Source organism: Polypterus senegalus, chromosome 15 (assembly GCF_016835505.1).
Source record: "Polypterus senegalus isolate Bchr_013 chromosome 15, ASM1683550v1, whole genome shotgun sequence".
Lineage (NCBI taxonomy): Eukaryota > Metazoa > Chordata > Cladistia > Polypteriformes > Polypteridae > Polypterus > Polypterus senegalus.
Window position 1 is genome coordinate 49,456,225 of NC_053168.1, and position 25,144 is coordinate 49,481,368.

Here is a 25,144-nt window from a genome sequence, read left to right on the forward strand (position 1 = left end):
ATTGCATCCCAGAGTGAGTCCAGCTTTGAAAGGGTCATAATGCTGAGATTTGATTTATGTTCTTGTAAGTGCAGGGGACAGCCGTCGCGGCTTGCAACGAATGCTTTGGATCGGCTTTCATTTCTAAATATGTCATGCGCTCTAGTAAGACTTGTTACTATAATACTCATTATTATTTTTATTATTATTATTAGTGCTAACAGTTATGTTTTAAATAGCTTATGACTACTTGATAAAGGGCACTAGTTTAAGTGTAAGATCAAATCAGATTTGCTTATTTAATCATCAACTTGCATATATTGATCGAAACAGACATATTTTTGGATATTAAAGTGTAATTAGTTTTAATGAACTGTACACAATGTGCTAGGATTACTCATATTTTTAACAAATGATTTTTTAATGATCTTTTTACATACTAGTTATATTCAAACAATGGAGTCTCCCTTTTATTTTGCATAAGGTAATCAAATAAAGTAATAAAATATATTCTATTACACCCATTTAAAATTTAACAGATATCTGCATTATTCAGTTACTAGCCAATTTTAGAAAAACTGTTATTATTATTACTACTTGTTTTTCTCAAAATGAAACGAATTATGCTATAAAATAATATTTGTATTAGTGACTTGCAAGTACACTACAGATCGTTGCAACATATATTTTTAAACATTCATTTCAGTTATAAAGCGACGAACGTCAAAGTTTCCTGGTACTTACATATATATATCGCCGTGTTTCTCAAATAAGCCCACTATTATGAAGAAATTGGCTCCTTTACTACAAAATATCTCACTGATAAGTATTACCGTTGTACTAATTTCTTTAGTATCTTTAACTTTAGTTTTTACATTCTAATAATGTGATTTGTCAATTAATTATTTCTTTAAAATCGGGACATATAGTTAATATTGCACGATGAAAGTCAGAAAGGATGATTTCGGGGATTTGTTTTTTCATTTTAATATGGATTTTCTGATCCTCTTTGTTATAATCCACTGTCGATCTACCCAAAGTTGCAAGATAGGGATGCTGTTAAAATAGTGCTGCGGTTCAAAGCTTTATAATATTAAACAATGGGTACAACCGAATCAGCAGTTTTTAAAGAGCGAAGGAGTCTGGATGTTTTCTTTTTCAGTCACATTCATCCTCAAAGTAAAACGCGTACTAATACATTTTTTACTCCCATCTTCCCACCTACGCTGTCCGGTGTTCCCTCTTTCTTGCAAGTTACCAAAAGGGGAGAACTTGGTTTTGTTTTCCTGGTTACAATAAACATCAAAGAACTCAATTAAGTTCCCGCAGACACAAATGCCACATGAGAATATGTAGCCCGATATCAGTTTTGCTTATGTGTATTTTGAACGCTCATTTCATATAGTACTGGATTTCACGTGTCTTACCATTACCGAAATAATTATCTGCAAGTACTTTAAAAATAATGATAAAAATAATAATGATATCACATTGAGTAAACAAAGGCTTTTCTGGTTAAATGTGTACTACCTTGCTGACTGCATTTTTTGATTATGCAAACAATACTTTCGCTTAAACGTATGAATGTACAGTTAGAAATAATATCAATGTTTTTAATCAAAAGGAAGTGTTCAATATCGTATTAATATGGTTGGAGTTTACTATTAACTAAATATATCTGTATTTCTTTCTTGCCTCTTTGAAAAAGTGCGACCTCACCGAATGAACCTCGTGTCCAAAGTAGAGGTTCATTAGCATAATTTTTCTTGTCTACAGTGACGCTGTTTCGGGGGAGTTCACACAGTGCCTGTACAAGACTTCTTGAGTGAGACTGTCTTTTAAACAGAAGCTGTATGTTTAATATTCATACGATACATACCCATTTGTTTGCCATTAGATAAGTGCGGACCTGAGGGCTGATAGCTCTTATCTCTCTGACCAGGGCGCACCACCATAAACTCGTGGCTGCCGGTCCAAAGCGAAGGAGATATTATTTCGACTCCTTTTCCAGATCTACTACCATCTTGTCTTCCTCTGTTGTCGATGACTTCAGCTAGCGAACGCACTATCTGTTGCTGCCCTTCGGTAAAGTTTTTCGGAACTCCTGATTTATCGATTTTGCTGCTGAATGAGAAAATATTATGTCGTGTTCTGCATTTGTCGTCAGAGGCTAAGGTAAGCAGGCCAGAAATAGGCTATCAGTTGTAAATGGCGGAGTTTATGTCCCAGTGATTTATGACCATATGACTTAAATCTCGGTTCAAGAAGAGTTCACAAGCTAGAGGCTTCTTTCAAACACAGAATGATACCCGAAGGCTTTTCTCGTCGCTCGGTTGAAGTTTTATTCGGTTTTTCAAAAAAACAAAACAAAAACAAAAAAAAAGAGAGACGTGTGAAAGTTTAGTTTCATTAAAATGACATGAAGAGATTTTAAATATCTTCATTTTAGCATTTTTAATAAAGCCGAAAAATGTATTAATATAAATAGAGCGCACCGTAACTTGAGTTAGAAAAATATAAAATGTAAGCATTTGATTTACGTTACTACTAACGACTCAAGGGACTTCCTTGGCAATTAATATCGTGGATTTATGATATATTATTTCTATTTTAATTTCGTTTAGTAACAAACCTGTGTTCGTATTGTATTAAAGTGTAATGATCCTTATTTTTCTGCATTATCTCTAGAAAAAAATTAACCATCGTCGTCTTGCACTTGTTTTTTGTAAAATATTTCACCTTCAGTTTTAGCTAATATTTTCCATTAATATTATTCTTCGAAATCTAACTTAAATTATACTGCAAGAAATCTATCTATCTATCTATCTATCTATCTATCTATCTATCTATCTATCTATCTATCTATCTATCTATCTATCTATCTATGCATCTGAAAAACGCTCGGTACTTTAAAGTACATAAACGTAAGCGTTTTATAAATTTTACAGATTTACTAATTCATTCAATTTAAATTAAATTAAACCAGTTTAGTTTTATTTGCTTTTTAGAATTTTAACTTTAGAATATTGCAAACTGTATTTATAATGTTTAAATAAATATATTATTCATAAATAAATGCATTCTATTGATAACCTTCAGTGCAATTTTGGAATGTTTCTCCTCACCTATATTAATATACAACTGAAATGTGAAAAAAAAGGAAGTTATAGTGGATATTTCAGAAATATAATTCTTTGTCTAATCAATAGCTATTTTTTGGTTGATATTGCCAAATTAATGTTTCATTATTTTGTATTTAAATGAAATTTGTCTGATTTGCTTGCTCAGTAAACATTAAGGACAACTAGGCCCATTCGCCAAATGGAAGAGTTTCCCCTTTGCTTTCCTGGGGCCGATGACCCCTATACATCAAATCTGAGCAATTTTAAAGACAGATACCATTATTGCTAAAGGTTGGAAGAAAAGTTCAAACTGTGGTCATGGAGATGAAGACTGTTTTTCTTTCTTTCTTTCTTTCTTTCTTTCTTTCTTTCTGCATGACAGGAGGTTTACGATGTATCTATTTTAAACATATATATTCTAAGTTTAATTTGTTAGTCTGATATGTTTGCATTATGTATAATTTAATTTTACTCCACATTAAAATAACATTTACTTTCATTTCTTTCAATACCAGTATTTCAGACAATTAGCTTACTTTGAAATTTTGGACATTAAAGGTTGTGTAATTAGTATGCCACTAAATCTATAACATATAAAAGGATGTGTTAAAATATGTTCTTCCATCCATCAATTCATCTATCTATCCATCCAGCCATCTATGCACCCATCCAACCATTGTCTTGAAAGAGTTTTTCTCTATGAAGTATTCAGACATCTTAGATAGTTCACATACTTTCTGGTAGGTTCTTTTATTGCTCATTATTTGTTGATGATTATGGGTTTAAAATATCTCACACATACACACTTGTTTTAACGAGTATCCAAAATATTGACATTTCTGTAAGATTTTGTTTTTTTTATTCAAAAATATACTGATGTGCTTAAATTAAAAAGATTAGATTTTTTTTTAATAATTTTATTTCATTATAAAGTAGACATAGATTACATCTAAGTAATTCTGTATTAAGGTGCACATCGCTCTTTACTGCTTCTCATGTCAGTTGCCTATTCAAAAGTAAGATGGATCTGTCTGTTGCCTTATAACAGTCTGGTTGTTTTAACCCTAGGTCTGTTCCAGGTAGCCATTGGTGGAGAGGAGTCACGTGACAGAGGGGTGCCAATGTTATTCCATAAGGGTGTCAAGACCCTGTCAGTTTATGAAATAAATATTGGGAAACAACGAAATGCAAAAGGCGACCTACTACGACAGTTCTGCAATTTATGGTGGCTACCCATATCACAGTGCAAAAGGTTTCAGTTACAATGTTAATCAGCAGCAATATCCCCCATCATCCCACGTGGAAAGTGACTACCATCGACCTGCCTGCTCTCTCCAGTCATCTGCTGTCAATGCACCTCTTCACAAATCCAATGAAATTACAGAAAGTTGCTTGCAAACCAATACCACTCAACAAAAGCAGCCTACAATTGTACCTGATAATCAGACACAGGCACAACCTTTGTCACGAGGTACAGTTGCCCCACCATCACCCTCTATATCACCTCCTGAAAACACCAGCAGCAGCTCAAATCATTCCTGTACAAACAGTAACCCACCACATTCATCACCCAGCCCTGCAACAACCAAACAGATCTATCCGTGGATGAAAGAGTCAAGGCAAAATTCCAAACCGAAAAATGGTGGCCCCAGCTCAGGTACTCTGATTAATCTATCTATCTATCTATCTATCTATCTATCTATCTATCTATCTATCTATCTATCTATCTATCTATCTATCTATCTATCTATCTATCTATTTTTCAGTTGATTACATTAATTTTTATGGTGAATGACAAAAGAAAAAGTGCAATGTTTCTGTGAACTAATGACAATTTGAAAATGCATGACATGTTGTTAGCCAGCCCTTTAATATAATGGCACTTGGTTCCTAGCTTTAGTTTGATGTGGTTATTGATAGGTTCTTAAGTTCCACAACCATGTTTTGAAAGTGGGAAATCAATCAATCAATCAATCAATCATAAATAAATAAATAAATAAATAAATAAATAAATAGTATGATTGATATTAAACCCAGCCATATTAAATATTACATTTATGAGCAATTTTATTTTATTAATATTAAATGTAAGGCTTAAATATTCTCCCTGTTTGAACATGCATTTTTTCTGTGCCTTTAGTGTTTTTTCCCATATTACAATGAAGTACATGTTACTCTAGGATAACTGATGAGTTGATGCTGCCAAGTGTGAGTGAGCATGAAGGTGTGTTGGAGTCTGCCCTGCAAAGTGCTGGTAACTTATTCAGGCATGGTTTGTGCCAGGCTCCTGTGGACTTGTCATAAAGTTTACATATATATGTGGGTATGTCTGTGTACAGACTCACAGCTCTAAGAGAAGGAGAAAGGGTTTAAATTCTAGTTAAGTTACTGTTGAGGTGTATTAGATTGTTCCAGGTCACTATGAATATTTCTCTTACTGTAATACTGCACTTTTTCTTCTATACATCCCAAAGCATTATTGGTCAATTTGACTGATTACTGAAAATTAACATAAAATCTTTGAATATGGGTGTTTATAAGAATGTGATAAGGACTACCCCCTGTACAGGGATAGTTTTTGGCTAAAACCCACATACAATATATATAGTAATGGTCTGACATTAAATAATATTTATGTCTGGCCTGTCTCAACACTTTAAAACAATGTACAGTACATTAAACTACGTTTTATCATTTCACATATGAATATGCCATTCTAGTGATAATATTTCATACTTCTCAGTAATGTCATTCATGGATCCGTTTTCAGGACCCATTTATTCCATAAATGATGCCAGAGAGCTAGAACCCTTTGTGGCTGTTTTAGGGGATGGTAGAAACCAATGTTGATTAAGACAGCAGCTGATTTCAGATGACACTTTTTGAAATATTCACAAATAAGTACAATTTAAAGTCTTCAGTCAGCCTTTCATACATGGTTTTGGTAGGTGACAAGAACCATGAGTAGATGGATTAAAACATACCAAGAACATGCACACACCACAGAAACATGGAGGACACCAGTATTAGAACCCTGGCTCCTTCATCTGTCATGAAGCAGCACTGACATTCAGTACTTATGATATGTTTACAGTAAAAGCGTGTTTTGTTACCCTTTTTTATTATAATGATATGTAGAAAAATGATATATGAAAGTATTTTAAAATATGTATCCAGCAATGTGTAGTGGACTAGATAACTGCTTTTTTCCATTTTTTACTGATGAAAAACATTAGAATATATTTCATTAAAAAATGTAAGCATAAAAGAGAACTGTATATAGTTGAGCCAATTGTTATTTGGAAAAATGTTATTTGAAACAAGGAAACCAAAGTAAAAGTTATATTATGTATCAGTGGTTCTCAAACTCAGCCTGCGAACAATTTCTGCTTTTAATTGGGCTCTTAGACTAGTTAAGCTAGCTGTTATTTTCCCATTTGTTTTGGGTCAATGTAGTAATAAAAGAATTAACATTTATAAAATGTAGACTGTACTAAACATTTATATATGTAACATGTGGATAATTTAGTGTAATGTAGAATTTTGTAACCTCGTGTTTAAGAATTTCACCACTGCTATGAATTTAAATTTTACTGTTCAAATCATTCAGGTTATTTATTTATTTATTTATTTATTAATAATGATGTTGGAAGGCCTGACAATGGCAGAGTTGTAACCTTTCAGCATACAGTGTCGTTTGCCTTTATATCTTCACTGTCCATTAATTGTAGTAATTTGGATACAATTAAAGAAGATCACATAACAAAGACAAATAATATGAAAACATCAATAGAGAGTTGAACATTTAAAGCAATAAAAACCCAAAATTCCTAAATGTCTTCTAAATGCAAAGAAATTCAGAGTAAGAGAAAAGGATAGACAAGCTAATTATTTGAGATTAATTTTAGGAAAAAATGACATACTGGTTGTGAAGCTGGTTGGAACAAAACCTGCAGTAGCATAGGGTTCCTAGGACTAAGTTTGAGAATCAGCTATTATAAATTATTAGTTGTAGCTGAAAGAAGGAGATAAACAAGCACACTGTTGTAACATGTTTTAATTTTCTGATTTATTTAGTGTTTGTATCTTTCTGTTATGCAGCTGAAAGTTGTGCCGACGAAAAGAGTCCCACTGGATCTGCTGCCTCTAAAAGAGCCCGGACTGCTTACACAAGCGCACAGCTGGTGGAACTTGAAAAGGAGTTTCACTTTAACCGTTACCTTTGCCGTCCAAGGAGAGTAGAAATGGCAAACCTTCTAAACCTCACAGAAAGACAGATCAAAATCTGGTTTCAGAACCGCAGAATGAAATATAAAAAGGATCAAAAAGGAAAAGGAATGATGTCTTCGCCTGGAGGTCAGTCTCCAAGAAGTCCTGTGGCTCCTGGCACTGCAGGAGGATACCTTAACTCTATGCACTCATTAGTAAACAGTGTTTCTTACGAGCCCCAGTCTCCAACGTCTTACAACAAACCTCATCAAAATTCATACGGAATGAGTACGTCATATCCTGCTCCTTTAAGCGGCTCTCTTAACTGTCCACCTTCCCAAAAGAGATACAGTGGAACAGGATCCGTGACGCCGGAGTATGAGACCCATTCACTGCAAGGCAATGGTAATTACGGGACTGCTCATTTACAGACTAGTCCAGTTTATGGCAGTTACGTAGATTCAATTGCCAATTCGGGCCCTTCCATTTTTGGTTTAACGCACCTCCCTCACCCATCTTCTGCCAACATGGACTACAATGGCGCAGGCAGCATGGCCAGTAACCATCAGCATGGACCTTGCGAACCACACCCTACATATACAGACCTTAGTGCTCATCATCCGTCTCAGGGAAGAATTCAGGAAGCACCTAAGTTGACGCATTTGTAACGGGCTGGAGATGCACTCTTCTTCATTTTATTACCTCCAGCTGCTATGGTTGCATTTTGCCTTTTTCTCTTCGTAGTCAATTCGCATTTATAGTTTGTGAGATACTGTAGCCATATCTGCTTGAATTTCTTGATAGCGTTTTAGTGCTCTAATTTTCATAAACTTCAGCCTGAGAATTGTCTCTGTCTCGAAGAGAACCTCGGCTTTGTATTTTATCTTCTATTGTTTTTTATTGAAACAGGGTATCAGAGGATATTTTCTAAATAACTCAATGTGAACCCAATTCTCATTAGATTTTTTTTTTTTTGTATTGAGAGAATGGTGGTGGTTGTTATGAAGCTTCAGAAAAAAGGGGTTGTTTTGACTACGTAAGTCAGAGGCTTTTACGAAGGGTCATAAAAATCACTTCAATGTTAAAATGATGGACATCTAATTTTATTTATTTTTTTCTTGCAAAACAGACTATGCTAAATGTCTAACGTATTATTTATCCCTTCCTGCTCATATTTATTAAGTCAAATGGTACGAATGATTTTTGGAAAGTCAAAATGGGTCAGACTTGGACAACACAACTTCACACAGAAATGCTGAAAATGTTTTATTAGTGTTGAACAAAAATAATGCAATAAGATCAAAGAAGTTACATTGATAAATAATTTATACTTGGACAATGTTGGAACATTTTAAACATTTTTATAATTGTTTATTGTTATGCATTCCATGCTGCTCCGGTTTTCAGAAATAAATATATATCTATATATGAATAACATGCATATTTTTTACTTTTCACGAGCTCCATTCTGTAGCTACACTATGGTTCAGTATATACAGTACACACCTACCAGCAATCACTATCGCGGTCTGTATCTAAATGGAAATACAAAACGTTAACCTGTATTCAGAAAGAAGGCAGTAACTGCAAGTATTTTATAAATAATGTTGCCCTTGTATTGAAATGGAACATTTTGGCTAAAATAAGACATATAATCAAAAAAGGCAAAGTTAAAGTCAAATATTACAATGAAACATCGATATTTGCTTTCAGTAAAATATTCGAAAACAGGCAAGTAATGATTCGTTGCAATATTAAAACATCATTTTGAACTAGACAAAAGGACGCAAATAACTAAATAATAAATACAAAACCACAATTGAAGCAAAACATAACACACATATACACATACACACACACGCACACACCCACAGGAAAAATGATTCCACCGCATTCGGCTGTATCTTCCACCTTCAAAGGCTGCCCTTAAAAATAAAGTAAAGTCAATTAAAAATCAAGGTCACATACATATATTTGTAAAGACATTGACTTTAAAATGAAGTTTTGCCATTTAGATGCTTTAACGCACATGACGAAACGGCATTAGTAAAATTTGCAATCGATTAAAATATTTTTCAAACAAATTTGATCCATGAGCGGGCCGGATGGGGAAAAATAATTTTTTTAAAAGCCAATTTTTTTTTTTTTTTTTTTTGTTAATCAGAATTATACAATGAGTTAAAAATTCGCAAATAAAATGGACTATGCGAGTTATAATTTTCTTCTTAATGTTTTTTTACTCACAAATCAATCGCATAAATCACACGTTCTTTGAAAGTGTGCCTAGCTAAGTACACTTCAAATAATACTTTATTCATTATGTTGTTTTGTGTAACATCATATTACAATAACAGTTTAAACAAACGCACAATACCTATTATATTTTAATGATATCAGTTTCAAGAACTAGTTTAAATGAAAACACACTGTAATAAAAATTATTACGACGCAAAAGCTCTGGAATAGGTTCAGGGTTAAAAAATAATGTAGAACATATAATATAATATTTTTAATACATATTTTATGCAAAAAAAAGCAAATTTTAACCAGGAAAGTGTTGTTAATATGCATGTATTTTCATACTGCGTTTGATAAAGACATTTTGCTAATAATTTAAAAAATTCGGCCTACCTTGAATTTCTCGAGAGCAAAACACGAATCCTTATTATTTTAATTCAGCCCAACAGAAAACTTGATCTGGTAAAAGCTTACATTTTTTATGTTTAAAATAAAACAGTTTAAAGATGATAACAATGATACGCTTTCAGGAGATATCTCGAGCAGTCTCTCTAAGTGACATATGGTTGGCAGAGAACAATCAATGCAATTGATGCAGCAAGATATATTTTGTGCCTCAGCTATATTCGTTTTAATAAAAACTCAACAGACAGTATAAGCTTATTTTCTGATAACAACTGGTTTGGTTATACATTTAAACTAAAGTGCAAGCGTAGCCTTTTATTCGCTTAAAAATGTGTAGGACTGAAAGGTATCTCAGAGAATACCTACAACCGCCCACATTTTCTTCTCAGAGCTCGGTTTAATTTTAAAAAGCGTTTGTCTATTTTTCACTCATTTAAATGACAGCCTACGCATACTGCCCACATTCTTACCCACTGAATAGATAGATAGATAGATAGATAGATAGATAGATAGATAGATAGATAGATAGATAGATAGATAGATAGATAGATAGCGCACTTACTGTACACACCGGGACGCGTGAAACAGTCCTATTTTAAGAGCTATAAAGTAAAAGACGCAAATATTGTTAATTTCACAAACGCCTCAGTTTGCTTCCTGTCTTCGTGGGAGCATTAGATCTAAGGGAGAGCAAGAAGCTGTAAATGTGTTCTTAAGGCTAGAAGCTGTCAGACCGTTTGGCAAACAAGATTGATAGCACACATGCTTCCTTGCTGCTTTGTTTGTAACATAAGAAAAAAGACAATTACCTTTACAAAATTTAAAGTGAATTATTTTATTATGAAATTTAAAAACAATAGTTATCTGCAGATAAAAATGTTTTTAAAATCACTATAGACAATATATTGAATAAGGGCAAAACCATTTTAATTACATTTTTATAAATATAATCAAAATATTTCACAGAAATGTTTTAAAAAGGATTATGTATATTCAATTGGTTACATTTCCCACAATCTAATCACGTACACTTTATCCAAAATAACATTCAGCGCAAAATTGTGCCTATTAGCAATGTATAAATGCATTCATTTTATGTCCCTTTTTAAAACATTGTGGTAAAAAGCATGAAAACAGTCCTATATAATTTAAGCCACACAAACACACACGTGTGTGTGTGCGTGTGTGATTGCGTTTGCCCTCAGTTATAAATATTTCCATACATTTATTTTGCCGATATTAAATAACAGTGTTTGCTGCCGTTCAAATACGTATTTTTGATTAATCAAAATAATATTATTATGAGCATTGAGTTATTTATTAGAAATGTTATATAATATACATAAATTAGTAAACGTGAAGAATTAAAAAAATCTTCAGAAATAAACGGCAATGTTTGTCTGCAGCTTACAACTTATACTGTACTGAACTGCGTAGTGCCGGTACGTACATAGTGGCGATTTTTTGAGTGGTATAGTAACTTACAGTGCAATACAGTGCTAAATGAAAGAATATAATATATTACAAAATAATACTAATATACAGTTTTTCACTAAGCCAACAAAGTGATTACACCATTATTAAATAATGGCAATGAAAAGTTCCATGAAAACACACCACTAGCTTAAAGGTTCTCCTTGTGTGTAAATCCTTAAGTAGTTGATATCTAGAGTTCCTTGTGTCAAAACTTTGAAGATTAATGGATTACTTTGTTAATGACTCCAGGCGTCAGATTTAGGTACTGGAATGATTTGTGATTTGGAAGTAGAGTATTTGACATACGCAGGCAGTTTTGAACGAAGAAAATAAGGAAATAAAGGGAAAAGAATAAAATAGGGTTGATATAAAATAAATATACATATTTATATTTAACTGTATACATGGTGATAAAAAATATATCAACACGCGTAAACAAAAACAGAGCTATCCCAAAACGAGGCGTTCCACAGCGAGTTTTTGGATCAATCACGCAGACAGTGCCTTCTTTTGATTAAAGCCCAAATTGTCATTGGGCAGAAGTAATCATGTGACAACCAATTCGGTCCAATTTCAACCTTGTCTCCATGAATTCAATAGTTTAATAGTAGCGCGGTCCCCATACGGCTGTAATCAGTGAAATAGAAAAAAAAACCCTAGCAGCGATTTTTATGATTTTTTTTTTCCTGGTTCGGGCCACAAAACATAAATAAGAGCGAAGTTTCCAAAAAAGCTCTGAGGAGAAGGAAATGAATTACGAATTTGAGCGCGAGTCTGGTTTTATCAATAGTCAGCCTTCGCTCGCTGAGTGCCTGACATCCTTTCCCCCTGTCGGTGATACATTTCAAAGTTCATCAATCAAGAACTCGACGCTTTCACACTCGACACTCATTCCTCCTCCCTTTGAGCAGACTATTCCTAGCCTAAATCCAGGCAGCCATCCTCGCCACAACCGGCCAAAACAGAGCCCCAATGGCAACAGTCCGTTACCGGCTGCCTCTCTTCCTCCGGAGTATCCATGGATGAAAGAGAAAAAAGCGTCCAAGAAAAATCACCTGCCGACCGCTACATCTACTGCAACAGCAACCGCGACTGGACAACTTTGCTTTCCACCGAAAGGTAAGCCTAATGGATACAAATGTAATATTCTTTGGGCAAGTTAAGATCCGATGATCTCTTTTATCTAAAAGTAATGAAAAGTTTCAGTAACTTAGCTAATGTAAATAATTTGCTTGGTTTAAGAAATGACCTTACTTTGATTCCAGTGCCAGAGATGTGATTTTTGACAGTAATGAAGAGTGATAGATTGCTCTTCTACAACTAAACATCTGGCGCATTCATTAAAGCTTTTTAAACATAGTTTACAATTATGTCTAAGTAAATGTGCGCTTGCACCTTTTGAGTATGTGTTACCAATTAAACTCGCAATAACCTTTTTATTAGGAAAAAGGTAGTATTGCCGCATGTAGGCGGCCATTTTGTTGCAGTAATTATTGTTGTCTTTTGCTTTTATTAATTCCTTTTTTTAACAACTCTTGAATTTTTAGCATGCTAATTTGTTTATTTGTTACTTTTAGATTCTCCGGAAATCCAGGACAACACAAGTGGGGGATCCAGAAGACTTCGAACAGCATATACTAACACTCAGCTTTTAGAGCTGGAGAAGGAATTTCATTTCAACAAGTATCTGTGCAGACCCAGGCGTGTGGAAATTGCTGCTTTGTTAGATTTAACCGAGAGACAAGTTAAAGTATGGTTTCAAAATCGGAGGATGAAGCACAAAAGACAAACACAGTGCAAAGAAAATCACAACACGGAGGGCAAATTTAAGAACTTAGAGGACGGCGTAAACAGCGAAGAGGAAAAGACGCTTTTCGAGCAAACAATTAACAATGTGTCGGGGGCTCTTTTAGAAAAAGAAGGTTACACATTTCAACAAAACTCTCTAACTCCTCAACAGGCGCAGAATACGCACAATGGAGAGCCCCAAAGTTTTACTGTGTCGCCTTTAACTAGCAATGAGAAAAATGTAAAACATTTTCAGCACCCATCACCCACTGTTCAGAACTGCCTGTCAACAATGGCCCAGAACTGCGCAGCTGGCCTGAACAATGCCAGTCCCGAGGCCTTGGATGTTTCTTCTCTCCAGGATTTTAGCGTATTCTCTACAGACTCTTGTCTAAATCTTTCTGAAGCAGTTTCTCCAAGTTTGCCAGACTCTCTTGATAGCGCTGTAGATATTTCTACAGACAGTTTTGACTTTTTCACAGATTCACTCACAACGATCGATTTGCAACATCTGAACTATTGAAAGAGTGTATGTGTGTGTGTGTATGTGTGTGTGTGTGTGTGTGTGTGTGTATGTATATATATATATATATATATATATATATATATATATATATATATATATATATATATATATATATACCAAGAAAAACTGACTAAGAAAAAAGAGAAAAAAAGAAAACATCTAATCCTTACTTCCTTACTTTGACTTGGTCTGTCGTTTTTTTCTTTGACATGGTCAGTACAATTTGTTTGCTAAACATACAAATCTCCTTAAGATTCACAGTATAATAAATTTTATTGTAAACTTTATTTTGATTAAAAACGAGTTAACAACTTTCTAGGGTATCGCCCAAAGCAATATATTGGAACTGTAAAATATGAAATAGAAAGTATTCTTTACTGTCTTTTTATTTTTGTATCAGTATCAATTTTGGGGTACGTTGTAATGAATATTTTCTTAGAATAAATTCTATCGCTACTGGTAGCTGTTCTGAACTCTCTATCTAGATTATGTTCTCCTTTCTGTTGTATTCAATGAACCGGTTTCTGGATATATTACATAACAAAGAAAGATGATTTCATAAAACTTTATTGCATTCACAGATAAAACAATATAAATTAGCATTATGGGTGAAAAGTATGACATTAAACACTAATTATACATCACATTTAAAAAAGTAATACAACGTGCTATCCAATACAAATGAATTAAAAGTACCAACAGCTGCATATGACTGTCTGTTCTGGCTGTGTATACCAATTATTTTTAACATAAGTATATACAAATTTAAAGCGATATTAATGTAAAGACTGCGATGTCTGCGATCCAATACCATCGTGGTAATCAACATCCAGTATTCAGATGCCTGCAGATAAACAAAAAGACAAAAAGTTAAATATATGTGTAACTTTTCCACTTTTGCCATTACACCTTCGCATTAACAGAAAAAAAATAATCTTTAGATTAAAAATAGAATTTGCTTTAAAACCTTCCAGAAAAATACGAAAATATAACAACAAATTATTATTTTTGGGTTTTGTTAGAGAAAACAAATTAAAGTATAAGTTACAGTTTTCGAGATTTAAAAAGTGGTCAACATTTTTCTGAATAATTTAATCAGTTTTGATTGACTGTGAATTAATATGTAAAACAATAAAATTATTATGCTTAATGGTTCGTAAGATAAATCGAACGGCAATTTCCCAAGCGATTTGTTAATATAATGCAAATCGCGTTCTAAATATGTTATCAGTTTAGCATTTTACATTAATTACCGCAACAATAAATGAAAAGTAAGAAAATTAGAGTATACAGAATAATTAATTCACTGACACACAGATATGTTTTACTTGAAATTTAGTTTAAACGCTAAAAATGTTTACGAATGTATACTGGTGTTTTCCAAACCGCCGGCGCGCTGTTTGTATTCATCTGTAAGAAAACGTAGTAGAATGGATTAAGCAGTAGCTGGAAAGCTAAGAAGAAATTCTTCCCAAACTCATAAATCAAACTCTTTTTATGAATGAGAATGTCATCAAAGAGATCAATTGCATGAGCGCATGCACAAATAAAACCCAGTTACGCATTTTCTGCGGACTGGGGATTCCCAACCAAAAGTGCTAACTTTTTTGCAGTTCGGCAGTAATTCATCTTTATTGCTATTTAAAACAACGGGGTAGCCCGAGAGTGGTTGATCTAAGTACAAAGAACTCGAGCACCGACAAGAAAGCCGCCACCACAACATTCCTTCCCATTCAACGTTTTTGAAATCCTGCTCTGTTATTTTTAAAACAATAAGCCTCAAATGTTTGGAAGCAAATTAGGTCGTAAGTTTAAAAGTGCACGATTATATATTTAATAGTTACTTATTTCTGCCTCACAAAATATCAACTACTCTTTGAGTTATGCTTTTTATGCGTGTGCATTTTTATTATCAGCAACAGCATTTTAAATATATATTATTATAAGTATTAGTGGTAGGATTTCTTATTTACTGATGTTGTTTATTTCCACGGAAGATACTGAACGTATTTCTGAACTGTTACTTATCCTTTGTTTTAATGCAGCCCAAAAAGATGTGGCCTTAGACATCATTATAAACAAAGCGAACAAGTATTTATTGATGTAAGCATAAATTAATTTGTTTATTAGTACGTTTATGTTAAACAGCACATATTAAATTAGAGGTAATTAGAAACCCTGAACGCATGACACTTTCTCAATAACCTGTCGCTATTAGCACCTCTTCGTCAGAAGTGTATGCGCGTGACTTTCAGAATATTATGATGCTTTGAAATACACCATCGATGATAAAAAGGGCGAAAGGAAATAATGCCTCGATTGTTATCATTTCCAGTACATATTTGAAATAATACCAAAACAAGGCACAATTTTATACACTTTAATAAAACCAAATTTATATCGCTAATTTAATAATACATTTTAATTATAATTGAGGTGTTAAGAAAAATGTATTACAATGGTCGCTTTAATATATAGAGATATTGTGGATTGTACAATTATGAGTTTTCTGAGTTCGAAACAAAGCCTTGGGTTACCAATGACGAAACGTTTATTTTTTTCCCCTGAAATCTGCGCGAGTGCGCCATTTTAATCAACAATGCTTACCCATCAGGCCTTGTGCTGCATGAGGAACTCGAACCAATGACAAAGAATCACTGTACAGTGCACCCCCCGCCCAGAGAGTCATATACGGCGACATAATCTTAACTCATCTAACAGCGGATTTAACCAGCACTAAGAAAGAAAGAAAAAAAGAAAGAAAGAAAGAAATAAAGAAAGAAAGAAAGTGGTTGTTTGATTTAAAACCACTAATGCAATGCAGCTTTACGTATATGAAGCTGATAGACATCAAATATGTGTTGGAAGTGATTTCAATTGTATCTTAGTGCCAGAGCTGCCTTTACTTAGTATACAAATCAAATTAGACGCATATGCGCAGTTGGAAGTTGCCTGAAAGAAATAATGCTAGTAAATGTCTCCCAGACATTTCCATCACTTCACGAAGCTTCAGAAGAAAAACGTCACGAGTTTCCTAAGCGTTCTAATGGTCTTATTAGTAAGGATCCGCCTACTAAAATTAATGTTGGCTGTACAGATGTAGCTTAACACACTAAAGGCTAAGGAATTTCATAATTACTTTTGCGATTACATACATGCATACAGTACATGCATGCATACATCCATATAATACGGTTACACACACGTACACTGCAATGCTCTGAAAGAATTTCTATGTACAGTTTACTTAGCATTGGCTAAATCTAATAAAATTTGCAAGTGCCTCTGTTATTTTGATCTTAAACATGCAAGATATTTGTATGTGTCAAAAAATAGTTAAATGTCAGTTTATTGTTAAATCGATAGACGCTGGCAATTAGCATATAATTTAATTTTAAACAGGAACAAGCAGTAATATTATATACAGTGTTTATGTTATTATAAAGTACTTATAAACCCGTATAAACGACTTTTCTTACCTAAAACGCTGTCGACCAGACGTTTTCGTCTCACAGGCTGGACGTATACTTTTACATTATCCGCAAAGGAGCAGTCACGTTAATGTCTTAAGTAGAATAGCTCGTGGATATACGCAACCTAAGAGATGTCTGCAGCAAACTGTTTTGCCTATTGTTTGCAGTGCCCGTACATTAAATAGGCTGATGTGCGTCACCTTGATACAACAGAGCGTGGAATTTAAATGCCTGTAAAACGGTGATCCATCACCGCCAGGAGCAGCCGTAAAGGAGTCGGGTCATGATTGGGTAGAATTTATCACGTGACGTCCCCTGTACATTCATATCTCTACAGCTGCTATGGAGGAAATAGGGAAGTTGGCACTACAATCCAGGTTAGAACTCATTATACCTGGTCAAGTCAGCGTGACAAAGAGACAATGAGAGAATGAGCTCCTTTCTAGATTACTCTGTCATCAGTGGAGAAAATGGGACTTGTTCCACTCGGGCTTATCACGCAGATCATGGAATTACAACTTTTCAGTCCTGCGCTGTCACGGCTAATAACTGCGGTAGTGAAGACCGGTTTATAGTTAACAGGGGTACCCAGGGTGGCCATCCTCCGCATCATCACCATCATCACCATCATCATCATCATCATCACCAGTCTGGATCTTACCAACATCAAAATGGTCTTGGTATCACCTATGCCACTCATCCAAATTGTGCCACAAGTTATGGCACCCAGAGCTTCTGCTCAAGTTACAATCATTATACACTTAATCAGGAAGTGGAATCCAATGCAGTGTACAACCAGTGTTACTCTGGAAACCTTTCACCAATAGTTCAGCATCCTCAAAATTACAGTGGAACAGCACTGGGTGCTGTTCAGTATTCACACTCCGCCTATATACCGGAGCAACAAAATTTGGCATTCGCTGGCTTTAATAACAGTATATCGCCCATGCAAGTTACTCGTCAGGAGTCCTGCTGCTCTCCATTATCCGAGGCCCCAACCCCTACCCAGACTTTTGACTGGATGAAAGTTAAGAGAAATCCACCCAAAACAGGTAAGTTCCACGGTTAAATATACTGATTAGTGTAACCTGTTCAGTTTTCAAATATGTTGCATATATAATGTTTAGTTGACATTTAAAACAGTAATTCATGCTTCTTAGGAATTTGTATCACTTTAACAGATATACAGTTTCTTTTTCGTGAAAAAATAAACACACATAATAACGTTGAACTAATAATTCTAGTACCAAAATTCAGGAAATATTTTATGTCGAACCAATTTATATGTGTTATTGGTAAACATTATTAAAATACATACCGAATGTGTTTTTTTTTCTTTAACGTAATTCTTAAGCTTGGGGGCGGGGTTCTGATCAGCTGTGGTCTGCTCTATGTATGTGACACATTTAGTCATTTTGTTAAAACTCACAATATCCGAAAAGGAGAAACTGTCACTATTTCTTTTTATTTTTTCCTTTAGGAAAAGTTGGTGAATATGGTTTTGCTGGTCAACCCAACACAGTAAGGACAAATTTTAGCACTAAGCAACTAACAGAATTAGAAAAGGAGTTCCACTTCAACAAATATTTGACAAGAGCTAGACGAGTAGAAATAGCTGCTGCTTTGCAACTCAACGAGACCCAGGTAAAAATTTGGTTTCAGAATCGAAGAATGAAGCAGAAGAAACGAGAAAAGGAAGGTTTGCTACAAGTGTCCTTTTCATCTACCACAGAAAATGACGAAAAAGCAGAGGACATTTCAGAAAAGTCAATTTCGACCCCATCAACGCCTTCACCTGCACTATCCACTGGAGAAACACCTGTAAAATCTGTTTAGAGGGTCTTGCAAGTCTAAACGAGCATTGCCACTCACTCCTTGGTGACAATACGCCCAAGTCGTCTTTTAGCTTCTAATTACGTTGCACCATTGTTTTCCTATTATTTAACGTGCTTGGTGGAATGTGTGGCTCAATATTACACTTTTCTGGATGTGATGAAAACTTTTATGCTGGACATAACTATACAAAGACAACACGAAACATGTCTTCATGGCAACTTAAAAATGCACTATATGAGCCGGTACAATGTATCAGGCATGAAATAATTTCTTTTAATGTAACTTATGTTTAGTGAAGTGTTCATTGAAAATGATATTTTGTCCTCGATTTTTTTAAAAGAATTTCACTTTAGTGAAACTTGTGACATTTAAGGGACAAAAGACATTGAATACTTTTATATAGTATTCATGAAACTGCTTCAGACAAATGCATATCAAATCGTATACCTCATAAGAAGACTTAAGAATTAAATGTTCAGAAAGGTTTTTTTTAAAATGTATGTGATAATCTGCTCTAAACTTAAGTGGAGTTAATGACATGTAATGACCGTGTGAGTGTTTTAGAGAAGACGTCTTCACCTTAAGGCTTCGAACTTGTTGCTTTGTTATAGGTCGTAAGTTTGAGCTTGAAAGTTCATCTTTGGAAACCAAATTATGGCCAAAAGAATGTACTGATTAATCCTGAAGTAGTTTGCATGGTGCAAAATGCTTTGCTTTTACTTGACACTGAGTTTTATCAGTTAATACCTCTTAAGTTATATGTGTGTGCAATCACTTTAAAAAATATATGCTTTAATGTAGCTAAATCGAGAAGAATGTTTACGGGTCTTTCGAAGTGTGTAATTAAAATTTTCTCTATAACAAAAAAGAGGGTTATATTTTATTCCATATTTTAACATTTACATATTGTTTATTTTATTATTATTATATTTATTATTATTATATGTATTATTATATTTAGTTACCTAATTCTCATTAACAGGTTATTAACACACACAAACTATCTGCCATTCAAGAGATAGAATTACTGTGAGGTACATTATTCAGGAGTTTAGGTCTCATCATTGTTAGAAATACTTTTCCTTTACTAAAAATGTTGTGCTAAATGGCTATATATAAAATGGTTAAGAGTGATAATTTCTTCAAAATAACTGATTATTGCACATTCAGCATGCAGTTACATACATATTTACCCATGATTTCTAGAAATACATATTCATGTGCATCATATTTCATTAGCAAATGTACAGTATAATGTGTTGAAGATGCAGCAAGCCTTATCTGAATGTGTTACATAAAATAACCTTTGTTTACATGCACTACAGAATAAAGAGTAAAGAAATTCCTTCTTTGCATTCCTTTCCAGGGGCTGACCTTTTTACCTCAGTACTGACCAGTGACACTCATGTAAACACTGCAGCTCACGGGTCATCCATTGTCATCAAGTCATCTCAATTTCAAGAAAAACTTGAATTTCTGTCAACAAAATTTAAATGTATGTATTGGTATATCCCAAATGAGAAAAGAAAGAAAGAAAGAAAGAAAGAAAGAAAGAAAGAAAGAAAGAAAGAAAGAAAAAGGAGAAGGCGGGGTAAGAGCAGCATGAAATAAGTGTCAAATCCACAATTAAACTCCAGCTTCACTGTAATTTATCTTTTTTTATCATTTAGCATTTCTGCCGATTTATTTGAGTTTGTTCATTTCGACAGTAAATAAACTCGACATGTCCTAAGCACTTTAATACATCTCTGGAGTATGTAGAAAATCTGATATCTAAAGTAGAAAATAATCACGCTCTGTAGCTTTGGTTGATAAAAGGAAGGTTTTTTTTTCCCTCCAGGGTAAACTGATTTACTGATTTCTGCTAATCAATATTTGTCTGCCATTACACTGAAAAGAGCTGCTGAAAAGATCTGTAAAGCCAGCGTACCCGTTCATCCAGTGCTCCTTCTCTGGTTCATCGAGAGTTCAAACTCAAATGGCAGTTTAACCTGTTTATAAAGAGGTTTTTAAAATGATTTAATAATTTAATGTATTAATTGGATAAGATGTTACCATTCAGAAAAAAAGATGCAAAAACATATACGGAAAACTTTCAAAATGCATTGTAGACTGCATTACATACAGTGTAATACCTTTTGAGGGTTATTTTCTATATACTTGCTTATTACAGTGTGATCCGACACTGAGTGTTATAACAACCGTGTAGCAAAGTAACTTTATTTTAAATTTAGAAAACCGCACTTAGTTGAACAGAATAGTGACCTGGAAGTTTTCAGGTATCAAACGGCACCATGTTCTATAGAATTGTTCATTTTTACAAAGAAAGTCTGTTAGCTCAGTGACTGCTGAATTGTAGATAAATATTAGTATTTTAAATAATTTGTTAAGAAAAGATATGCTTTGTACAAGGCTTTATAGCAATGTATTAATGAAATGTGCTACAGTCCCTAAATTAAAATTGATCGATTAGCGTTTAATACAGGTATTTTAAAAATGTTAGAAATGCACAAAACAATACTTTGTATTGCTTTCAAAAGTAGCGGCAATTTTACAATTCAGATTTTTAATGGAGATTATGTACAAATGCAATATTTTCATTCAATTTATACTTAGTTGAATGCGTGATGTTATATGTCGTCATAAAACTATGATTTGTGAAATATTCATCAAGCCCACTTACTGAACAAGTAACTTCTTTTACATCGATAGTCGCTCAACAACTTTTTAATGTTGAGTAAGCTTATCTGTATATCAAATAAAGTAACAGGCAACCCATTCAGCCACAGTTATTTAACGTCAGTGCGTTTATTTATTATATTCTAAAATGCACAAGGATGTTAAATTCAAGTACAATAGATTAACTTTTTTTAAACGTAGAGTCACTGAAAGAAAGTCCTTTGAAGATTAAATTATACCTTATTTAAAAGTTATCCGTAAATGACATATGCAAGAAACTTTTCGTGTATAATTCGAACTTAAATTAGTTTTCCGATTATTAAATTTAACAGGAGATGAAATAAGAATATAGCTTTATAGAAAACCGAATTATTAGTACACGATAAAATGAACAACTAGTTGGGCGCAGTACATATACAATCGAAGACTAACTTTGACATCTGTGAATAAAACTGAAGTTCATCTAATATTTGCCTGAAGGAAACATTTGCTTTTGGAATCTGAAGTATTTTATAATCATATAAAGGCATCGCGTTTTTCGAAAAATGCTTTATAATATTTTAAAGCAAATGCAATATTAAGGTTTCACGCTTTAGAAATGTATCACAGGTAGCAACATGAAATCCAGTAAGATAGTAGCATCCAGGCCAGTCAGGTTCTAAGGGGTGAACGCATAATGTTTTCTCCAGGCAGCATTTTTTTCCAGAGAAATGTACAGTTTTGCCTGTCCAACTGACAGCTCCATGTGGTTCTGATGGAGGCACGCGCGTTTGTGGGAGTTTGCAGAAGAGAGAGGTCCCTCCGGTGGATCAGCGCATGGCCTGCTTTGAACCCGGTTTTGCGCCAGGTGCTGCCGGGTTAAGTTTCAGCTGCTGTGATTCTTAAATTGGAATAAACTGAATGATTTTTTCAATCTAATAAATGTTATTATTCAAATATATGAACATAAAGACCTTTACAAAGTGAAGGACAACTCCCTATTGCAGCTATTACCATGCAGCCATTACTATTAAAAAATGATGTTTATCAAACGTATTAGTCTGGTTCAGTGTTAAGAAATAAGTTCATACTTACACGATTCTTCCAATATCTTTAACTTTTTTATTCAGCGTTAAATGTAATTAAGAAAATGATGTTATGGCAAAATAAACGTCTTCTATATTCGCGATGAAGTGTCTGAGTTTCGATAAGCATTTGAACTTTTAAAAAATACAGTATAAATTTGAAGAGAAAAGTTAAAGGTTTTTATGAAGTTAATAGCCGTTGTGAAAACTGAGATTCTACGCTAGAAAAAAACAGAAAACTGGAGACGTTTTATTTAGACCGAGAAACAGAAAACAGACATGGGAAATAAGTATAAAAAAGAGAAAGTTTTAAAGCTACATTCAAAATGTCCTCTAATATGCCAAAGACCTGCGAATTATATAGACTGACAACCCTAAAAAGGCCCGGAATGAAGGAATTTGTGGGTCTAAGAATGTCTGTGCCTCCCATAGAGTGGCGTCCCGTCTAGCCTTGTTTCCTGCCTCGTCCAAAATACTGACAGAAAAGCTTCAACCTCCTTGGGACCCTGGCTTGAAATTAGTTGGATAAATTAACGAATGATTGAATAAATCGATGAATCGATTGGTTACTGGATGAAAAAATAGATCAGTTTATTAAATGTTTTTGGTATGTTTCTAAACAGATACCAGACTGTGTTTTTAATAATTAAAAACATACGAAATGAATGAGTTACGAAAGTGAGACCAAGCATTTGTATTCCGTGACACAGGTGTTTGGGTGAAAAATAAATTGTCATTCGTAAAAAAGATTAAAATCATTTTTAAAAGTCTGCAAAATTGAAACCATATGCCATGGTGGTGTTTTGTCACTTAAGGAGTTCTATTTAATGAAGCAAAAATACATCCAATTTGTAGAATACGTTTTAATTCAAACCAATTATAATAAGTAATATAATTTGCGGGTCGATTGTTGCCTGGATTTTATATTAAACTGTTAGTCATGATGATAGCTGTTTTTCAGTACATAAGGATTCAAAAAGAATGCTATATTTTGAATGGGATAAGCCAAACTTAAAATTTACACAAGAAAATAAAGCCAAAAATGGGAAATTGGTTAGCATATGTTATCTAGTTAATTCATATTGCACGTGTAGCCTGTTTATAAGAAGAAAATTGTATCATTCTAGCACCTATATAAATATACTAATTACGTTTCCTGGGAGCACGATTTAATTTTGGTTTCTTCTTGCCTCAAAGGCTAAAGCTTGAACCACGTGCTTCAGCGAACAGCTGCGAGCCTGTGACGTAGAGTATTAGGCGAGATATTTTAAAAGAGTCTTTTTAGCAAGTGGGAAAGAAATAGAGAGAAGCAACGGGTGTTTTATCATTCACAAAATCAACCTACTATTTCTGCGTTTTCTGTTCCGTAAGAGGAAAAAAATTACAAACAAAATGAGTTATATACACTTGTTTTGTTCTTTCTTAACAACATATTGTTGCATAGTGTTCATAATACAAGGCTTTATTAATAAAATAACACGTATATTAAAAATCAAAGACAGAGACACTGACAAAAGTAAAAAGTGCACCTGAAACAATCCTTTAAAAGTTCCTACTAAACATCGTGTTACAACATTAATATTTTTTTCAGTATCTTTTAAGTTTTTAAATTATGTGCTTGTGATGTTTACAGTATGAAAACACACACATATATATATAACGTTTTGTAAGAAATTTGCACGTTTTATAAATAATGTAACAATTTTAATACCTAACTAAATAGCCTTCAACAAACTAAAACGTATACTCTTTGAAAACATTTCTAAACTGTCAACATAATGTTAATGTATTCTTTATACAGTTTTTATTTAACAAAATTCAGAATAAAGGCTGTTGTTACCCGTGAAACCTGTTTAACGGACTGTTTCAATGAATCTCAAAGAATCTAAAGAGGGAAGCTTGTCCGTCATTCAGTGACGTGTTGAATAATAGATTATGAGGTCATTTTAATATAATGAATGAAAGGTATGGTATAAGTGAAAATAGTCCGAAAAAAGCACTTCTAGTTCACAATGTTATGCGTTAGATTTAATGCTTATTTTGCTGTCTCTGTATAGAAATAAACTTTCGAAAACTCTCAGTAAAGGTAGTAAACTATATATATATATATATATATATATATATATATATATATATATATATATATATATATATATATATATAAACCGGCAAATGCAAAGAAAAAACGATTTTGTATGTTTTTATGACACACACACGCACGCACATCGATACCCGCAGTTGTTTTTGGAACAGCTTTGTCTTCAGGGTGTAAAGTTAAGAGCATGCATGCTTACGTGTAAAATTAAGCGTAAGGCAATTTCTTCCTATTGATCAAATTCTTCTTTATTG

The 25,144-nt window shown here is 33.6% G+C and overlaps 3 protein-coding genes and 1 long non-coding RNA gene across 4 annotated transcripts; 3 read left to right on the forward strand and 1 right to left on the reverse strand.

The window, feature by feature from the left end:
* The first annotated feature begins 2,044 nt into the window (after nucleotides 1–2,044).
* hoxa3a (homeobox A3a) lies at nucleotides 2,045–8,584 on the forward strand. Its single transcript, XM_039737663.1, has 3 exons — nucleotides 2,045–2,154; nucleotides 4,170–4,758; nucleotides 7,203–8,584. Exons 2-3 carry the CDS (start codon nucleotides 4,287–4,289, stop codon nucleotides 7,976–7,978), a joined length of 1,248 nt encoding a protein of 415 aa, XP_039593597.1. The 5' UTR covers nucleotides 2,045–2,154; nucleotides 4,170–4,286; the 3' UTR covers nucleotides 7,979–8,584.
* Nucleotides 8,585–8,843: 259 nt separating this feature from the next.
* On the forward strand, nucleotides 8,844–13,784 carry hoxa2b (homeobox A2b). Its single transcript, XM_039737665.1, has 2 exons — nucleotides 8,844–12,548; nucleotides 13,007–13,784. The coding sequence occupies exons 1-2, from the start codon at nucleotides 12,179–12,181 to the stop codon at nucleotides 13,738–13,740; spliced, it is 1,104 nt and encodes a 367-aa protein (XP_039593599.1). The 5' UTR covers nucleotides 8,844–12,178; the 3' UTR covers nucleotides 13,741–13,784.
* A 509-nt stretch (nucleotides 13,785–14,293) lies between these two features.
* LOC120515903 lies at nucleotides 14,294–17,445 on the reverse strand. The gene is made up of 2 exons (XR_005630728.1): nucleotides 17,223–17,445; nucleotides 14,294–14,587 (listed from the first exon to the last, which is right to left on the reverse strand). It is a non-coding gene; the product is annotated as an uncharacterized LOC120515903 (long non-coding RNA).
* Nucleotides 17,446–17,530: 85 nt separating this feature from the next.
* On the forward strand, nucleotides 17,531–19,886 carry hoxa1a (homeobox A1a). The gene is made up of 2 exons (XM_039737270.1): nucleotides 17,531–18,268; nucleotides 18,697–19,886. The coding sequence occupies exons 1-2, from the start codon at nucleotides 17,647–17,649 to the stop codon at nucleotides 19,050–19,052; spliced, it is 978 nt and encodes a 325-aa protein (XP_039593204.1). The 5' UTR covers nucleotides 17,531–17,646; the 3' UTR covers nucleotides 19,053–19,886.
* Nucleotides 19,887–25,144: the final 5,258 nt, after the last annotated feature.